Consider the following 13,778-nt stretch of genomic DNA (forward strand, 5'->3'; position numbering starts at 1 on the left):
TGCCGGCTGGCTCGTTTCTACTCATCCGCTATCCGGTCGAAGAGAAATCTGCGCCATTTACAAAATTCTACGAGGCTCCACTGACCCCCAAAGATCAAATGTGGGGAGGGAGATTGCTTGGTCGTTTGGGAGAAGCCTCCAGGCCTTCTAAGCTGACCGTACACGAGCTCGTGATCAGATGAGCTATTTGGCGGTCAACATATACCGCAAGACGACAGGGCAGATCTGAGATCGAACGATGAGCTGGAGGAGGAGTGCAAATTCTTGATTGTCACTTGCACCTTCTTTGATCTAAAACTGATTCTGAGGAAGAAAAAAATGCACGAGCCATCCATCGCCAGAAAAATGCGGCCCGTGCTCTCTCTCCTGTGTGCTCAAACACCACCGCTATGCATCCCGGTACCCTCCCCAAAATACTCCAGACTATAGGGGAATATAGTAATACAGATCCATCAAATCAAGTCTTCCATCACCTTCTCGGTCTTTTAGAATCCATATTTCGATCCACAAAGCCTTCATCCGCTCTGCCTCTTTTGCGCAAACTGCCCCCTCCATCTCTGCCCTCTCGTTCGTCCCCGCGTCTTCCAGGCCCAGGACCGGGACCAGCTCTCCAATCCTGGCCGTCTCTACGGTCTGACTGATCTTCACGACCTCCACGCCTCGACCCTCGATGGTCGCGCTCCGCGGCTAAAGGCGGCCCGCTCCTGAAATCCGCCTCTGCGTTTCCCCGTATATTCATGGATGGCCCGTCGGTCCCAAAGCGTTCTCTTGCATCGCCGCGTGGCGGCAGGCCACTTTGCCCTTGCCGAGACCCGTAGTCGAAGGACTTATTGCCTGGGGAGCGACTACGATGACGCGCTGATCGTCTCTCGTCACCAGCTGGCTCATGTCGTGTGTTGCGTCCATAGCTTGAGTCATCCCCTTGCATTGGTCCTCGAAAGGACCCATTCGCACGTGATTCAAACGGCTCGTCTCTCTGCGAATAAGACTGATTGATTGGCGTAGGTGGACCAGACGTGGACGGAGAGGCTGCGGTATTGACACGTCCACCTCTACCACGGATATTTGTTCCTTGGGTCACCCGTTCAGCAAGCGGTTGCCCGTTTGATTGTTGCAGCACACTTTGAAGTCCTGTGAACCGCTTGTCGCTTCTTCGATCTGCAGGGCCTGTTGGCGGGCCCGCATTTCTCGCGGGAGGAGGCCCAGCGTTGCTTTGGTTATTGGGCCCACGGGGAGTCTCGGTCGGTAGAGTCGAGGACGGCGATGGAGGCGCTTGACCGCCACCTCGTCCCACTGGGGCTGGTCTGGTTGCTTGAGGTCCAACGCCTTGTATGGCTTTCAAGCGGTCTGGATGTATGCCGGCAATTTCGGAGGTCTGATTCTCTCCTTGCCCAGACGCATTACTGCTTTGCCCGTGGGACTGATTTCTTGGAGAAGATCGTAGAGCTGGTCCGCTTGAAGCAGGTCCATTTGGAGCTTGTCGGGCTGTTTGTAGCGATAGAGGAGGCTGGCTAGTGCCTCCAACATGCGGCGCAGAAGTCGATAACTGGGGAGCGCTGACGTTACGCCCATTTCGTGATGTAGGTTGAGCACTTCCGCTAGAGAGTTTGGGGCCTGATGGCACATCACTCTCGGCATTCAGACGACCATAAGACTCCGACTGCCTATTGTTTTGTGCGTCATGCCGAAGTCGACCAACATTGGGGTCAGCCAGAGATCCTGGCGTTGGCTGTGGGCGCATTGTATCACGGAAACGGTCACTGGAGGTACTCGGAGGGCCCATAGGACCACGTCCACTCCTCGGTCCGGTAGGCGCCGATGGCTCTTCATAATGACCGTATGCTGGACGATCTTCATACTGATATCGAGAGTCGGATGATTGACGATTACTGTCATTGATAGGGCCGCGCCCGTCACTTCGAAGTGGCGAAGAATGGCGAGAGCGTCTTTCTGGCCCTGAGTGATTTTGCCGTTCTGAAGGATAGCGAGGATGTCTTTCTCGCTCCGAATCTGATGGCCCATGGATTAAAGCCTCTCGGTCGGGATGTGCCGGTATGTTGCCAGTCGGCGGAATTGCCGCTGACTCTCTACCACGCTGTCCAGGATTGAAATCGCGACCTCCGTGTTCAGACTCAGGGAATGATCGACTGTTTTGTAGACGCGAAGAACGATCGTCAGACAAGGGTGCTCTAGTGTCTCGTGGTGGATATCGCCCATATCCATCGTCAGGACCTGAGCGTCCAATCCTATTATTGCCCTGAGCTACATCCCGAGGAGGCTGCAACAACTGAGGCCGCTCTGGGGCTCGTGCGTTTGGAAGATCTTTGGCACCTTCTAAACCCGCACGTCCCCCTATACGAGTGTCACGAGCATGTAAAGGTGGTCGTTCGTCAACCTTTTGAGGCACACGTGAATCTCCATGTCGATATTGAGATGGATCTGGTTTGCTCGGAAGATCAGCATGTCCATTCAGAGGCGTAGATGAAGTGGGTCTACGTGGTTCTGGGCGATCTGGGATTGAAGGTGGCTTGCTAAGTTGAGCAACTTCGGGTGCCTTGACATTGGATGCAGAATTCACGGAACCAGACCTCGACGTAATTGATGGATTTTGAGGTGGATCTGCCTTTGGCAGACTGTCAGGCAATCTCTTAGGCGCGGGTTGCGCTTGCTGTTGAGTCGTATTGTCGGGTTTGTCTAATTGCGATGTGTTCGTTTCGACCTTCTCGGATGCATTTTTCACCTGCGCATCATCAATTTCTCCGTCTTCAGCGTCTACTTTTCCAGGCATAGGCTTCGAGCTCGTTGGGTCACCATTGGTCCTGAAGATAGGTTGTCAGCGCGGCTTGATCTCAGACTGTTCCGCACAGTCTACTTACACTGGTTGGGGGCTCGGTCTAAATGCTGGAGCAGAAGGGTTCAGTGTCTTAGAACCCCCATTATTGGGTTGAGGAGTGTTTGGTCGCACTGAATTTGCACGAACCCCACTGCCACCCGCTTTGCCATTATCTGGTGCTAGGCAAAAAGCTTGAGGCATTACCTCGCGTTTCTCGCCTTTCCTGAGCAGCCCTAATACCGAGGTCATAGCAATCTTCAAGTCTTCACGTGGCTCAGACTTCAGTAGGGCCGCTAGTCCTTCCCGTTGGTTCTTTCCCATCCAATCCACCACGGGAAATTGGGCGAAGACAATGTTTAGAATGGTAATCGCATTTCGGATGTGCATGTATTCGCCGCTGGCGTAGCATGCTTTCAAAGCTGCGTTAAGAAGACGATGCCATTTCATGAGAAGCCGTCTGAAATCTTCGTAATCAACGAAGTCAGGCACTTCTTTTCCCTGTTCATCCCGTCTGACTTTCGAGAAGCCCAGTAACGTTTTCTTTGGCCCAAAGGCTTCTTTCTCATACGTACTTCTACTCTTGTGCCATGACCCAAGGTCTCGAAGGACATCGTTGATGAATCGGCCAAGACATTCTGCCTCCTTGGCGCTGCATAAAAATATCATTGACGTAAGTCGGCCTCTGTCGAAAAACTTGTCGTAGACACCCATGGTCTTGAAACTTGCTGCACCTTCTTTATGGAGCCATTTGATCATCCTAAAAGTGAAATATGCATCTGTTGGAGATAAAGTCAATCTTGGAAAGAAGCATCGCTCTATGAGCGTGACGTGAACGTCGTCATATCGACCCCAGAGCCCGGTGAACCAATGGTTCTTCTCTTTTCGTAGGCGAGGTAGGTGCTTTAGGTACACATAGTCTTTCATTTCGGCAGTGAGAGCGGTATTGAGGTCAGTGAGTGTTTCCTGTTCGTCCTTCTTTCTTTTCGTGCCCGCAATACTAACGTCAGTACGATCAGCCCCAATAGCTTTGATTTGATCTTGAATCCTCTTCGACTCATCTGTGTACGCTGTACCTGCATTTATGATATCGCCAAGTGCTAAGTGCCAAAAAGTGACATAAAATGCAGGGCTCAGAACTTGCCAGACCTCAATCGGAATAGCTTTTTGAAGACTTTCTGCAATCAATTGAAGCTTGGGATGGCAAGCTAGTGGGGCTAGATCAGCTTTAGAGCTTGGCGGTGGTTCTGAGCGTGTTGGATCAGCTTCGATCATGGCATCTTGCGGCGCAGGTTCTTGTTGCGTGTCGGTTACGGCCGTTTCAGCGCTTGTGGTTGTAATTTCCATCGAATCGCTTTCTTTGACGGTGGCCTCTTTTACATCTACAGCCATGTCTGAGTTTTGCCGGGTTAGATCAGGTTGGGAATTGGAAACACCATCGACTTCGGGCTTCTTCGTTGCAGAAAGACTCTTGCGGTGCGCAGCCTCATACTCGTCGATGTTTGCATTGATGGTAGCTCGGGATATCCAGAATGCGACGCCGGGCTCGAGGCCGAATTCATTCACTAGCTCGCCGACTTCGGGGACGTGTTGATCAAACTCTTTTACTGAGAGGTACGCTCTCAAGAAGTCCAGGTATTGACCAAAGACTCGATTGATCTGATCAAAGACATTCCCTAGAAGCTTCGGATGGGCGTTGTTTTCCTCCACTCGAAAAATACAGGTCTGTCGTTCCTGGGCCAGGGAGATCAAGAGCTTGCCGGCCAACCGAGAGTCAACCAGCGGCTTCGTGATTCGCTTCGCCGATTTTTCGAATTCCTTTTTATGTCTCTCATCCTGGAGTTGTTGTAGCATTTGAGCGCGGAGAATTTTCCCGCAATTCAATGCAATTATTTGGGCCTCAGTGAAGCTGACGTCAGACATAATGCCAGCCATTGATCTGGTGACTTCCTCCAGAACGATGAGATGTGTTGGATTGCCCTGCCGGAGCTGATGCTCCACATATTGGATTACAGGTAGCGGATTCATGATGGAGTATTTCTTGAAGACCTTGCCGGCGAATAAGGATAATGCTGCCAACCATTTGCTTGTTAAAATGCCGTCAGCCTGAAGACTATCCCTTCCTTGTCCACTCAATGAGTTCATGAGTGACCAAGTGAGGACGTCGTAAGCAAGAAAGGTAAAGTAGCGTCCACATTCAACAAAAGTATCCACAATGTTTTCGTACGCCTCGAGTTGTCCAATGGCTACCGAGAATACGATGCCCGGCGACGAGTAAGCTACTTTTGCAAGAGCGCGAGCCATTGGTCTGACTGTAGTGTTGCTGATTCTCTTAAGAATATCTCGCGTCTCTGCCTTAGTCTGCTCAAAAGCGGCCTTGACATCGGGCAATCTCGAAATCTGCCCGAAGTTCCACTCGGCGTAAAGATTGTAACGAGTGGATTCTGGGAAACATTTGAGCATCTCAAACATTTCATTCGCAATACTGGGGTTGCATTTGGTCATGGAGAGTGCCGGTAAAAGGAGACGTTTGGAAAGATCCGTCCACCTCGCGAAATTCTCTTCCGATGCGTCAGCCGACAATGAGTAGCTGCCAATTCGAACAAGTTTTAATAAGAGAGATGGATCTTGACCAATCTTAACCCCACTGTAATTTAGAAGCGTGGAACAGAGCATAAAAACGTCATCGACATTTTGACACACAGGTATAATATCAGCCCAGTCGTCCCAGTAGAATCTGTAGTCAACAGCTTCAGTGGTATCGTCTTTGTCGAGCTGAGCCCATCGCAGAGTCCTTCTTGCAGGCGCCTCAATTAGTCTGACTTGACCCTTTGGGACACCACCCTGTTCTGTGTCGGGAAATCGTTGCTGTGCTCTAAGTGTTCCTTCGTCCTTTAGAGGCCTAAGGGGCTCCCAGACTTTGGACAAACAATGGTGTAAGATTCTGTGTATGTACTCAGGAAGCTCAGAAAATGCGTCTGGGAGCCAAGGAAAGCGACCCATCATGTAAAGTGCTTCCGGTAGAGCGCCTATGCAGAGCAAACTCTTTAGTAATTGTACCTTCTGCTCAGCTGGTTCCGGCAAATCTGCAGTCTTTTCCTCTGGCTGCACGCTTGGCGTTGACCGGCCTGTAGTTAAATCCAACTTTTGCTGTCGTCTTGCAGCTTCGGCTTCTCGGAGTCGAGCCGCCTCACGGGGCAAAGCTTCAATTGTGTCGTCAGGAAGCGGGGCGGCCATCAAAAGCGCATTGGTGCCTCCTCCTGGTCTGTTGGCTTTTTCCTTTTCGGCCTTTTCCTTCAATTTGTCCTCCCGCACGCTATCCATTGCCTGGTCTTCAGGCCATATGTGTGGGTAAAGATCTTTTAATGAGATGAAGCCGATCTTGATGAGCAGAGACGCTAGATATATGAGATTTATAGCGAACGTATCAGAAGTGTCTCGTGCGTTAGAGTTGTAAAACCGGAGCTTGAAGCCAAGAACCTGTGCTGCGACTTTGTTGCCCACTGGAGGCGAGGTTCTTGTTGTTTCGATCCAATGTTGATCTGCATCGAAGCCGGACACGATGTTATCCTTGCTTTTATCTTGGGCAGATTGAATATCATCCTGATGTTTGCAGCGACCCCCAAGTTCAAAAAAAGCCGCAAGACCGACCTCTTTGCATCTTCGCCAAAACAATATGTCCCTCTCATCTTTGAGTCGTGTTGCCTCTTCCCGTTCTTCCTCGTTTAAGACTCGACCCTCACACCCTGGAAGTGCCCACCGAGGCAATGGTCCGAGGACATGCCGTGCATCTGAGTCTTCAACCATCGCATCGGAAGGCCACCACGAACTAGCGCGGAGATATTTGACGAAGAATCGATATTGCTTCACCAAGACAGCTGCGAATACGTCAAGTGTAATGTCGAGCACTCGACCAACGTCAAGATCAAAGGCCCCAATCATGCCCTTCACTCTCTCGAATGTATCTTCCACAACCTCGCTAGTGGGCGGCTCATTGTTGCTTGTTGTGAAAAATTCTGTGATTAATTTGGAATAACCTTCCGTCTCCTCTCTCAGGAGATTGTAGTTTGATTGCCGGTAAAGACGATTAGTCTGCTGCCTTATTCCCATCTTTGTAAATGTACTGCGAATCAACCCCAAAGACTCCAACAGCGGCGTATCTAGTTCTCGGCGTATCTTAGGTGCAGGTATTCCAGAAGCATGTAAGAGCGTACGCATTGAGGATGAGAAACTGGAGGCCTCCACGAACACAGACAAAGTGTCCAAGAATAAAGAGCTTGCGTCAAGCAAATCTTCATCTTGAATCATCTCAGCTGAATCTTGATCTGCCGACGCTGGTTTAGCAATTTCATTCACTACTGTACCAGTTTCATGCGATTCAAGACGAGAGTCCACAGACGATCGTATAAGCTCTTGGAATAGCTCTGCAAGCAGAACGATATCTTGAGCGCTTTGAGCTTCAACACCTTTTGTCACTATACCTTCTCTGCCCTTCTCCTGCCACGACTGGATGACACTATCTGTAATGTGTGTGTAGCAAAAGGCTATCGGCTCTGGCCTTGGTGTATGTTGTTGCGGGTCTTCAGAGGTGGGGAGAGGTGGGGCTCTGCTTTGAGTGGTAGTCGTTTGTTGGTTGGCATCCGCTTGGGGGGTGGCAATGCACTCGGCGTAGGAATACCCCTTGAATCATGCTCGTGGTTAGATATCTGCGGCAGGGTCGCTGACATCGGACTTTGTTGAGGACTGTGATTAGGTACGCTTCCTCCTCTACCCCCGCGTCTGCCGCCGCGTCCACGATCATTATTGTAGCCGCCTCTTCCATGCGATACCGGGTACTGGCCAAATTGCTGAGGTCGTTGGCCTAGGCTCAAATTATCAGGCCGGTGTGGAGAAGGTCGTGAACCCTCATCTCTGCTTTCGCCAGAGTAGCTCCTATCACCTCGCTTCCTCTTCGCTCCCCCTCCTGGAGCCATGGGCTCAAGCCCAGAAGGGCGTTATCTGTACGTGAGTACCACCAAGTTCGATCATCGGTGGGTTTATGGGCAGCCAGTCCACTTGCGAACAGGGATTGAGATGCAGCTATCGCTCGCACGAGAGTGAGCAGATACAGGCAGCGTCCTCAAGAACGTAGAGAAGAGTCCTAGGGATATGAAGCAGGCTAAAGAGATATGATGGAGGCCTAAGCCATAAGGCGTGCGCGGTGTTCGATAAAGAGTTGCATTTGGCAAAGTTCGAAGTGGTGGAACAATGCGAAAATCAACCAGGTTCAAGGCTTGGCGCTCCGCATTTGATTGTCGTATGAAGAGCCGACCTAAGCGCAGGCACGCACTTCAGATCACAGATGCGTAGATCCAAAACCACGGGGAGCCATATCTCCGATAAGTCCGTGGGTGCAAGATATCCTCGAGCGATCAGACTTGCATCAAACCATTTCAAACCCTCAGGATCTATTGCTGATACTAAGACTCATACGCATACAAATTTGTAATCAAGTCAACACATCATCGTGGTTCAATGAGTCAAGGGTTAGGTGTGAAGCCTCCTGAAGAGGTCTAAATCTATGACTCATTAAGATAGCACGTGTATAACAATCAACGCAAAGGCATCCAGAGCAATCAGCACTGAAGTGGGAATTTGATTTGGACCTATATCGAAGACTTGTGCAGGGTGATTGTTAGAGAAGAAATCATGGCAACTAAGGTCTTCGTGTGAGCAAGAGAACGCTGACTCGAAGCTCTGACAAGTGTACTGACCCAAACCTGATATACAGGACTGGGGTCACAGGCAAGTCCACAACTGTCAATGGCAATTATCTTTAACCTTGTCGTGCTTTAGGGTACATTGGAGGAGATGTCTTCTATGAAATAGCAAATGCCCATCCTGATTTTGAATTCGCATGCCTCGTTCGTAATAGTGATAAAGGCGCTCAAGTGGCGAGTCAGTACCCGAAAGTCCGTCTTGTTTATGGTGATCTCGATAGTGTGGAAGCACTGGAGAAAGAAGCTCAAAATGCAGACATCGTGCTCAGTTGAGTATCATGCAATGATTATCGGTGCATCTCTAAAAGTGTCAGACTGTGCTAGCGCTGATCACGAGGCGGCCACCAAGGCCTTGATCAAAGGACTCACTGCTGGCGACAGAGCTGATGGGCCGAAATATCTGATCCATACTTCAGGTACTGGTATCTTGATGCACAAAGATCTAGAATCCAATTTCAACAAAAAGCCAAGAACTCTTGGTGAGGCTGCAGATGATATCTACGATGACTGGAGCGGTGTTACCCAAGTCACATCCCTTCCAGATTTTGCACCGCATCGTAAAGTGGATAGGTTAGTGATCGAAAGTGATGGTCCAAGTCTCAAGACCGCAATTGTGTGTCCACCGACAATCTACGGTGTTGCCCGTGGACCCGGAAACGTGAGGGGTCATCAATTGTACGAACTCGCACGCTGCACGCTTGAAAAAGGGCATGGGCTGCAGATCGGTGCCGGTAAGACATTCTGGACATACATTCACGTGAAAGACATGAGTAAGGTCTATCTCAAATTGGTCAATGCCGCTTTGGCGGGCGGCGGTGAGGCAACCTGGGGCGCTGCAGGCTATTACTTCACTGAGAACGGTGAGCACGTTTGGGGCGACGTTTCCAAAGCGGTCGCTCGTGAAGCAAAGAAACAAGGCCTCATTTCTGATGATCAAGTGTTGTCTGTTTCAGCTGACGAGGGTGATCGACTGACCAAATACGGATCCCTTCTTTGGGGAGCCAATTCACGTTGTCGGGCGGTGAGAGCACGTGAATTACTCGGATGGGTTCCCATTGAGAAGTCTCTATACGAAGAAATTCCCAATGCAGTGAGCTCGGAGGCACGGAGGCTAGGATTGACCAGTGGTCACGGATCGAAAGTTGCCGGATAGGAGTAACCTCATTCAGACACTGACTAGATGCTAAAACGGGATAATGCTCTGCGGAGATATGGATGAAGGTGTCACAAGATCTAGCTCCCGTGAGTGGTGTCCGCGTACAGTCGGCGTGTATATATCAGGCGAAGAACGAGCAGTCGTTCACTTCTTTCTCTTGTCGAATTCACCCAGCTTGCATCTGTTGACTTGTTTTTCGCTTTCATTCACTTTATTCGTTGTTAAAAGTGAATACGTCTTTGAGAAATGTCTCGTTTCACGTTTTCTCCGAGTCACGCCGCCGCCGCGCCCTTCCCTGGTCTTCCCTTCGTGCCTCGTTTTATCGCCTCTCCGCCGGCCAATCAGGCCAAAACGAAGCTCCTTACATGCTACTATTGGGCGACTTACGGTCGCTGCTCGCACGACGAGGCTGAATGCCTCTATTCCCATTGGCATACGGGCAAGGTGGCTGACCAGCCACAACAGCGTGAGCCAGGGAGTAAGCAATAATTCACTCTGTTTCTTGAAGGAAGTGAATTGACGTGTATAGAGCCGGCGGTGGCAGGCCGCAACGCTGCCAGAGCGCAGCCGACTTATACCAACTGGCGGCTGCAAACGCCGCAAACCGCCTCATTCCCACCACATCTCGCCCACCAACTCCGACACATCCATAACAAGGCATCCCAGCATGACCTTAGCACCCTACCAAGCCAGACTCATACACCTTCTCCATCGACTCTGCAAGCGCCAGACTTCACACCGGCGAAGTCACCTTTCACGCCTTCTGTCACTCAATACACACCTTCAACATGGCCGCTTCAGACAGGAGATTCGACGCTTTGTGACACAGTTACGCATCTATCGCAAGCTCTTGATGACGCAATCAACCACTTCGAATTCACAAGTCAAGGCTTGATCGAACAATGCGGCCAGTCAATTCAGGCGATTGCAGCATTCGAAGAGAGGTACAAGCTCCGTGACGGCGTCACCGACACACCATATTCGGGCCCTGACCGCTTCAAAGAATCGACAAAGCAACTCTTGCAGATAACGCAGTATCAAATACTGACAGCCGAAGCTCTCAACCGTCAGAAAGCGGACCTGGCAAGACATCTCGACAACGCTGGACACGCCGGTTTAGTCCCATCTAGCTGGCTAGAGAAGGTCAAGGAACAGCCAAGCCCGACACCAGATGACACGCAGGCAGTACAGAGCGCGAAGGGACAGGCTTAGGGATCATTGAGACGGATCAGGAGAGTGTCGATGGTGGAGCTACTGAATTGCTTGAATCTAGCGGGTGGTCGACGTAAGTACTGCTACAAGGCAACGTGAACAGCTGAATCAGACGCATACTTACATTGAAACAGATGTAGCATCATACCAACGGCGGAGCGTTTCATTTGCTTGAATTTAGCGAGGCGTCACAGGCCACATTGCAGCAAACACAGCGGAGCGAGTGCTTATTTGGGACTGAGCGAGGCGTCAGAAGCCATATTGCAACAAACATAGCGGAGCGAGTGCTTATCAAGGATCGAGCGTTAATACATTGTACAAGTCGCTGGGTATCAAGGTGTAAATCGGAACCGTCGCATTATCGCAGACGCACCGAAGACGACAAGGGAATTTGGCTCATGAGAATATACTTTGCAATCATACTTTCGATGCTATATAGCACCAAGCTCTTTTAGCTTAGATATTAATCCATCTACATCTTCGACCTTGCCACCACCTTGTCTCGGAGGAGGTTCTGTGAGAGTTTGTCAGTCATCTTTCCCTTTCAAATTCGAGCCCATTGAGCATACCTTCGACCTTCAGCGTCTTCAGCCTCCTCCCTTCCTCGACAGCGTAGTCTTTCAGTGTCTTCTTCACAATGGGCTTCTTCTTTGCTTTCATTATGTTTGGTAACGTCGCGTACCGTGGCTCGTTGAGCCTCAAGTCTGTTGTGATGATCATAGGTAATGGGCTCCTGACTGTTTCCACGCCCCCATCAACCTCCTTGGTCACATGGACGTGATTCTCTCCTTCAAACTCAATCTTGCTTGCCTGCGTAGCTTGCCCCCATCCGAGCAGCGCTGCGAGCATCTGCCCCGTCTGGCCCGAGTCATCGTCTATGCTTTGCTTTCCAAGAATGACTAGGTTCCTGCCTTCCTCTTCCACCACTTTTTTGAGCACCTTCGCTACGCCGAGAGGTTCTAGTTCGGAGGAAGCGTCGCTTGCAGGTATCTCGACGTGTATGCTTCTGTCTGCACCCATGGCCATGGCTGTTCGTAAGACATCTGTGCATTTTTCGGGACCGGCTGAGAAGGCGAGGATGTCTTCAACTGGCATGGTTTTCCGTTCTCGTATCCGTACAGCAGCTTCTATCGAAAGCTCGTCAAAGGGATTCATGCTGTGCTTCACGCCTTGGGTTTCGACGCCTGTTCGGGCTTTATTGACTCGGGGCTTGATCTGGGACTCGGCGTTAGCAACAGCCTCAATGAGCAGAAATGAAGTGAAGTAGGACAAGAACGGCTCACAGCATAGTCAATGACCCTCTTTATCGGCACCAGAATCCTCAACGGCGTAGGCATGGTATTGTGTAAAGGAATAAGAGAGTTGTAAAACGCTAGCCGATTTGCGGACCAAATATAGTTCGCCGCCGAGTCCGGTAGTTCCTTCCCTTCACTCTCCACCTGTCAACGCAAGACATAAAGCTTGACTCTGTATGCCATCTATCTAGACACATGATGCATCTCGTCCCAGACTTGCGACATGGCCTCCTTTGTTCCGCGCGCAGCATTCCCTGCGCTCGACTCCCTCCCTCGATCCTACTTCCTCGGCCATCATCGCGCTGGACTGAACAAAATGAAGACTCTGCTCTCACAGATCGACCTTGTGATTGAGTGCCGTGATTACCGGGTGCCTCTCACGTCTCGTAATCCTCTGTTCGAAGAAGAGCTGGCTGGCAAGAAAAGACTGATACTATACACGAAGCAAGATCTGGGAAGCGCAGGACGGCCAGAGGACCTACGTGCAGAACAAACCATACAAGATGTACAAAAGCCTACAGATGTGATGTTCTCGAACCACAAGGACAAAAGATCGACTAGGAATATCTTGAATTTTGCCCGTGATCACGCCGTGACTAAAGACACTATTGTGGGATCCAGAGTAATGGTTGTGGGAATGCCCAACGTGGGAAAGTCCTCACTCCTGAATGCACTACGATCAGTGGGTGTCCAGAAGGGCAAAGTAGCATCTACTGGAGCTCAGCCAGGTGTGACAAGAAAGATTGGCACTACAGTCAAAATCATCGACGGTGGGCCATCCGGCGAGGATGTCTATCTTCTCGACACGCCCGGGGTCTTCGTCCCGTATGTTCCGAACGCCGAGTCTATGCTGAAGCTGGCGTTGTGTGGTAGCGTGAAGGATACCATCATTGCACCTACGACTATGGCGGACTATTTGCTGTTCCACATGAATAAGCAGGATCCTCGAATCTACCAAGAGTATATGTCACCTACCAACGAGGTTTGGGACCTCCTAGAAGCCGTGGCGAACAAGACAGGAAGGTTGCAAAAAGGTGGAAGTCCAGACGTTGAGGCATCAGCATTGTGGCTCATCCAGCGATGGAGAAGCGGACACCTTGGCCGGTTCCTCCTAGACGATGTACACGGTGACCTCGAGAATTTGAAAGATGAACATGAAAGAGCTATAGGGACCAGTGCGAATCAGGCTTGGAAGCAAGAGAAGAACATCAGACGACAGAGGTCGAGAAACATCTCAGTTGACCGTGAATGATTCCAACTTGAGAGACCTTTACAGATGAACGTCGGTTCCGTGGTCGTTCGCTATGATTAGAGAACCTTTTGAACTGTTGCCCACCTTTCTCGTATGGTGACTATTCCCAAGAAGCTGCGATCGCGATCAACACTTGCTGACTATTGATCCAGGAAGCTCTGAGTGATTTCGAGTCTACGGAATACGTTATGCTTGCGCACACCGCTACCAATAAGCGACTAGCAGCATAGTCCCCCAGAGACGTGGAATATCTACGGCACCCAATCGCGTTGCC

At 50.5% G+C, this 13,778-nt stretch overlaps 5 protein-coding genes across 5 annotated transcripts; 3 read left to right on the top strand and 2 right to left on the bottom strand.

Annotated features, from left to right (window-relative positions):
• Positions 1–469: 469 nt before the first annotated feature.
• On the bottom strand, positions 470–7,652 carry KY384_000463 (uncharacterized protein; the record flags this gene model as incomplete). Its single annotated transcript, XM_044808999.1, has 3 exons — positions 470–2,819; positions 2,877–7,350; positions 7,556–7,652. The coding sequence occupies 3 exons, from the start codon at positions 7,650–7,652 to the stop codon at positions 470–472; spliced, it is 6,921 nt and encodes a 2,306-aa protein (XP_044664986.1).
• Positions 7,653–8,872: 1,220 nt separating this feature from the next.
• KY384_000464 (uncharacterized protein) lies at positions 8,873–9,742 on the top strand (the record flags this gene model as incomplete). The annotated part of the gene is made up of 1 exon (XM_044809000.1): positions 8,873–9,742. The coding sequence occupies one exon, from the start codon at positions 8,873–8,875 to the stop codon at positions 9,740–9,742; it is 870 nt and encodes a 289-aa protein (XP_044664987.1).
• Positions 9,743–9,991: 249 nt separating this feature from the next.
• KY384_000465 (uncharacterized protein) lies at positions 9,992–10,957 on the top strand (the record flags this gene model as incomplete). Its single annotated transcript, XM_044809001.1, has 2 exons — positions 9,992–10,133; positions 10,254–10,957. 2 exons carry the CDS (start codon positions 9,992–9,994, stop codon positions 10,955–10,957), a joined length of 846 nt encoding a protein of 281 aa, XP_044664988.1.
• A 431-nt stretch (positions 10,958–11,388) lies between these two features.
• KY384_000466 (uncharacterized protein) lies at positions 11,389–12,294 on the bottom strand (the record flags this gene model as incomplete). The annotated part of the gene is made up of 3 exons (XM_044809002.1): positions 11,389–11,471; positions 11,527–12,172; positions 12,241–12,294. 3 exons carry the CDS (start codon positions 12,292–12,294, stop codon positions 11,389–11,391), a joined length of 783 nt encoding a protein of 260 aa, XP_044664989.1.
• Positions 12,295–12,475: 181 nt separating this feature from the next.
• On the top strand, positions 12,476–13,504 carry KY384_000467 (uncharacterized protein; the record flags this gene model as incomplete). The annotated part of the gene is made up of 1 exon (XM_044809003.1): positions 12,476–13,504. The coding sequence occupies one exon, from the start codon at positions 12,476–12,478 to the stop codon at positions 13,502–13,504; it is 1,029 nt and encodes a 342-aa protein (XP_044664990.1).
• Positions 13,505–13,778: the final 274 nt, after the last annotated feature.

The sequence above is a fragment of the Bacidia gigantensis genome, assembly GCF_019456465.1.
Source record: "Bacidia gigantensis strain McMullin 20006 chromosome Unknown contig_74, whole genome shotgun sequence".
In the NCBI taxonomy this organism is placed as follows: domain Eukaryota; kingdom Fungi; phylum Ascomycota; class Lecanoromycetes; order Lecanorales; family Ramalinaceae; genus Bacidia; species Bacidia gigantensis.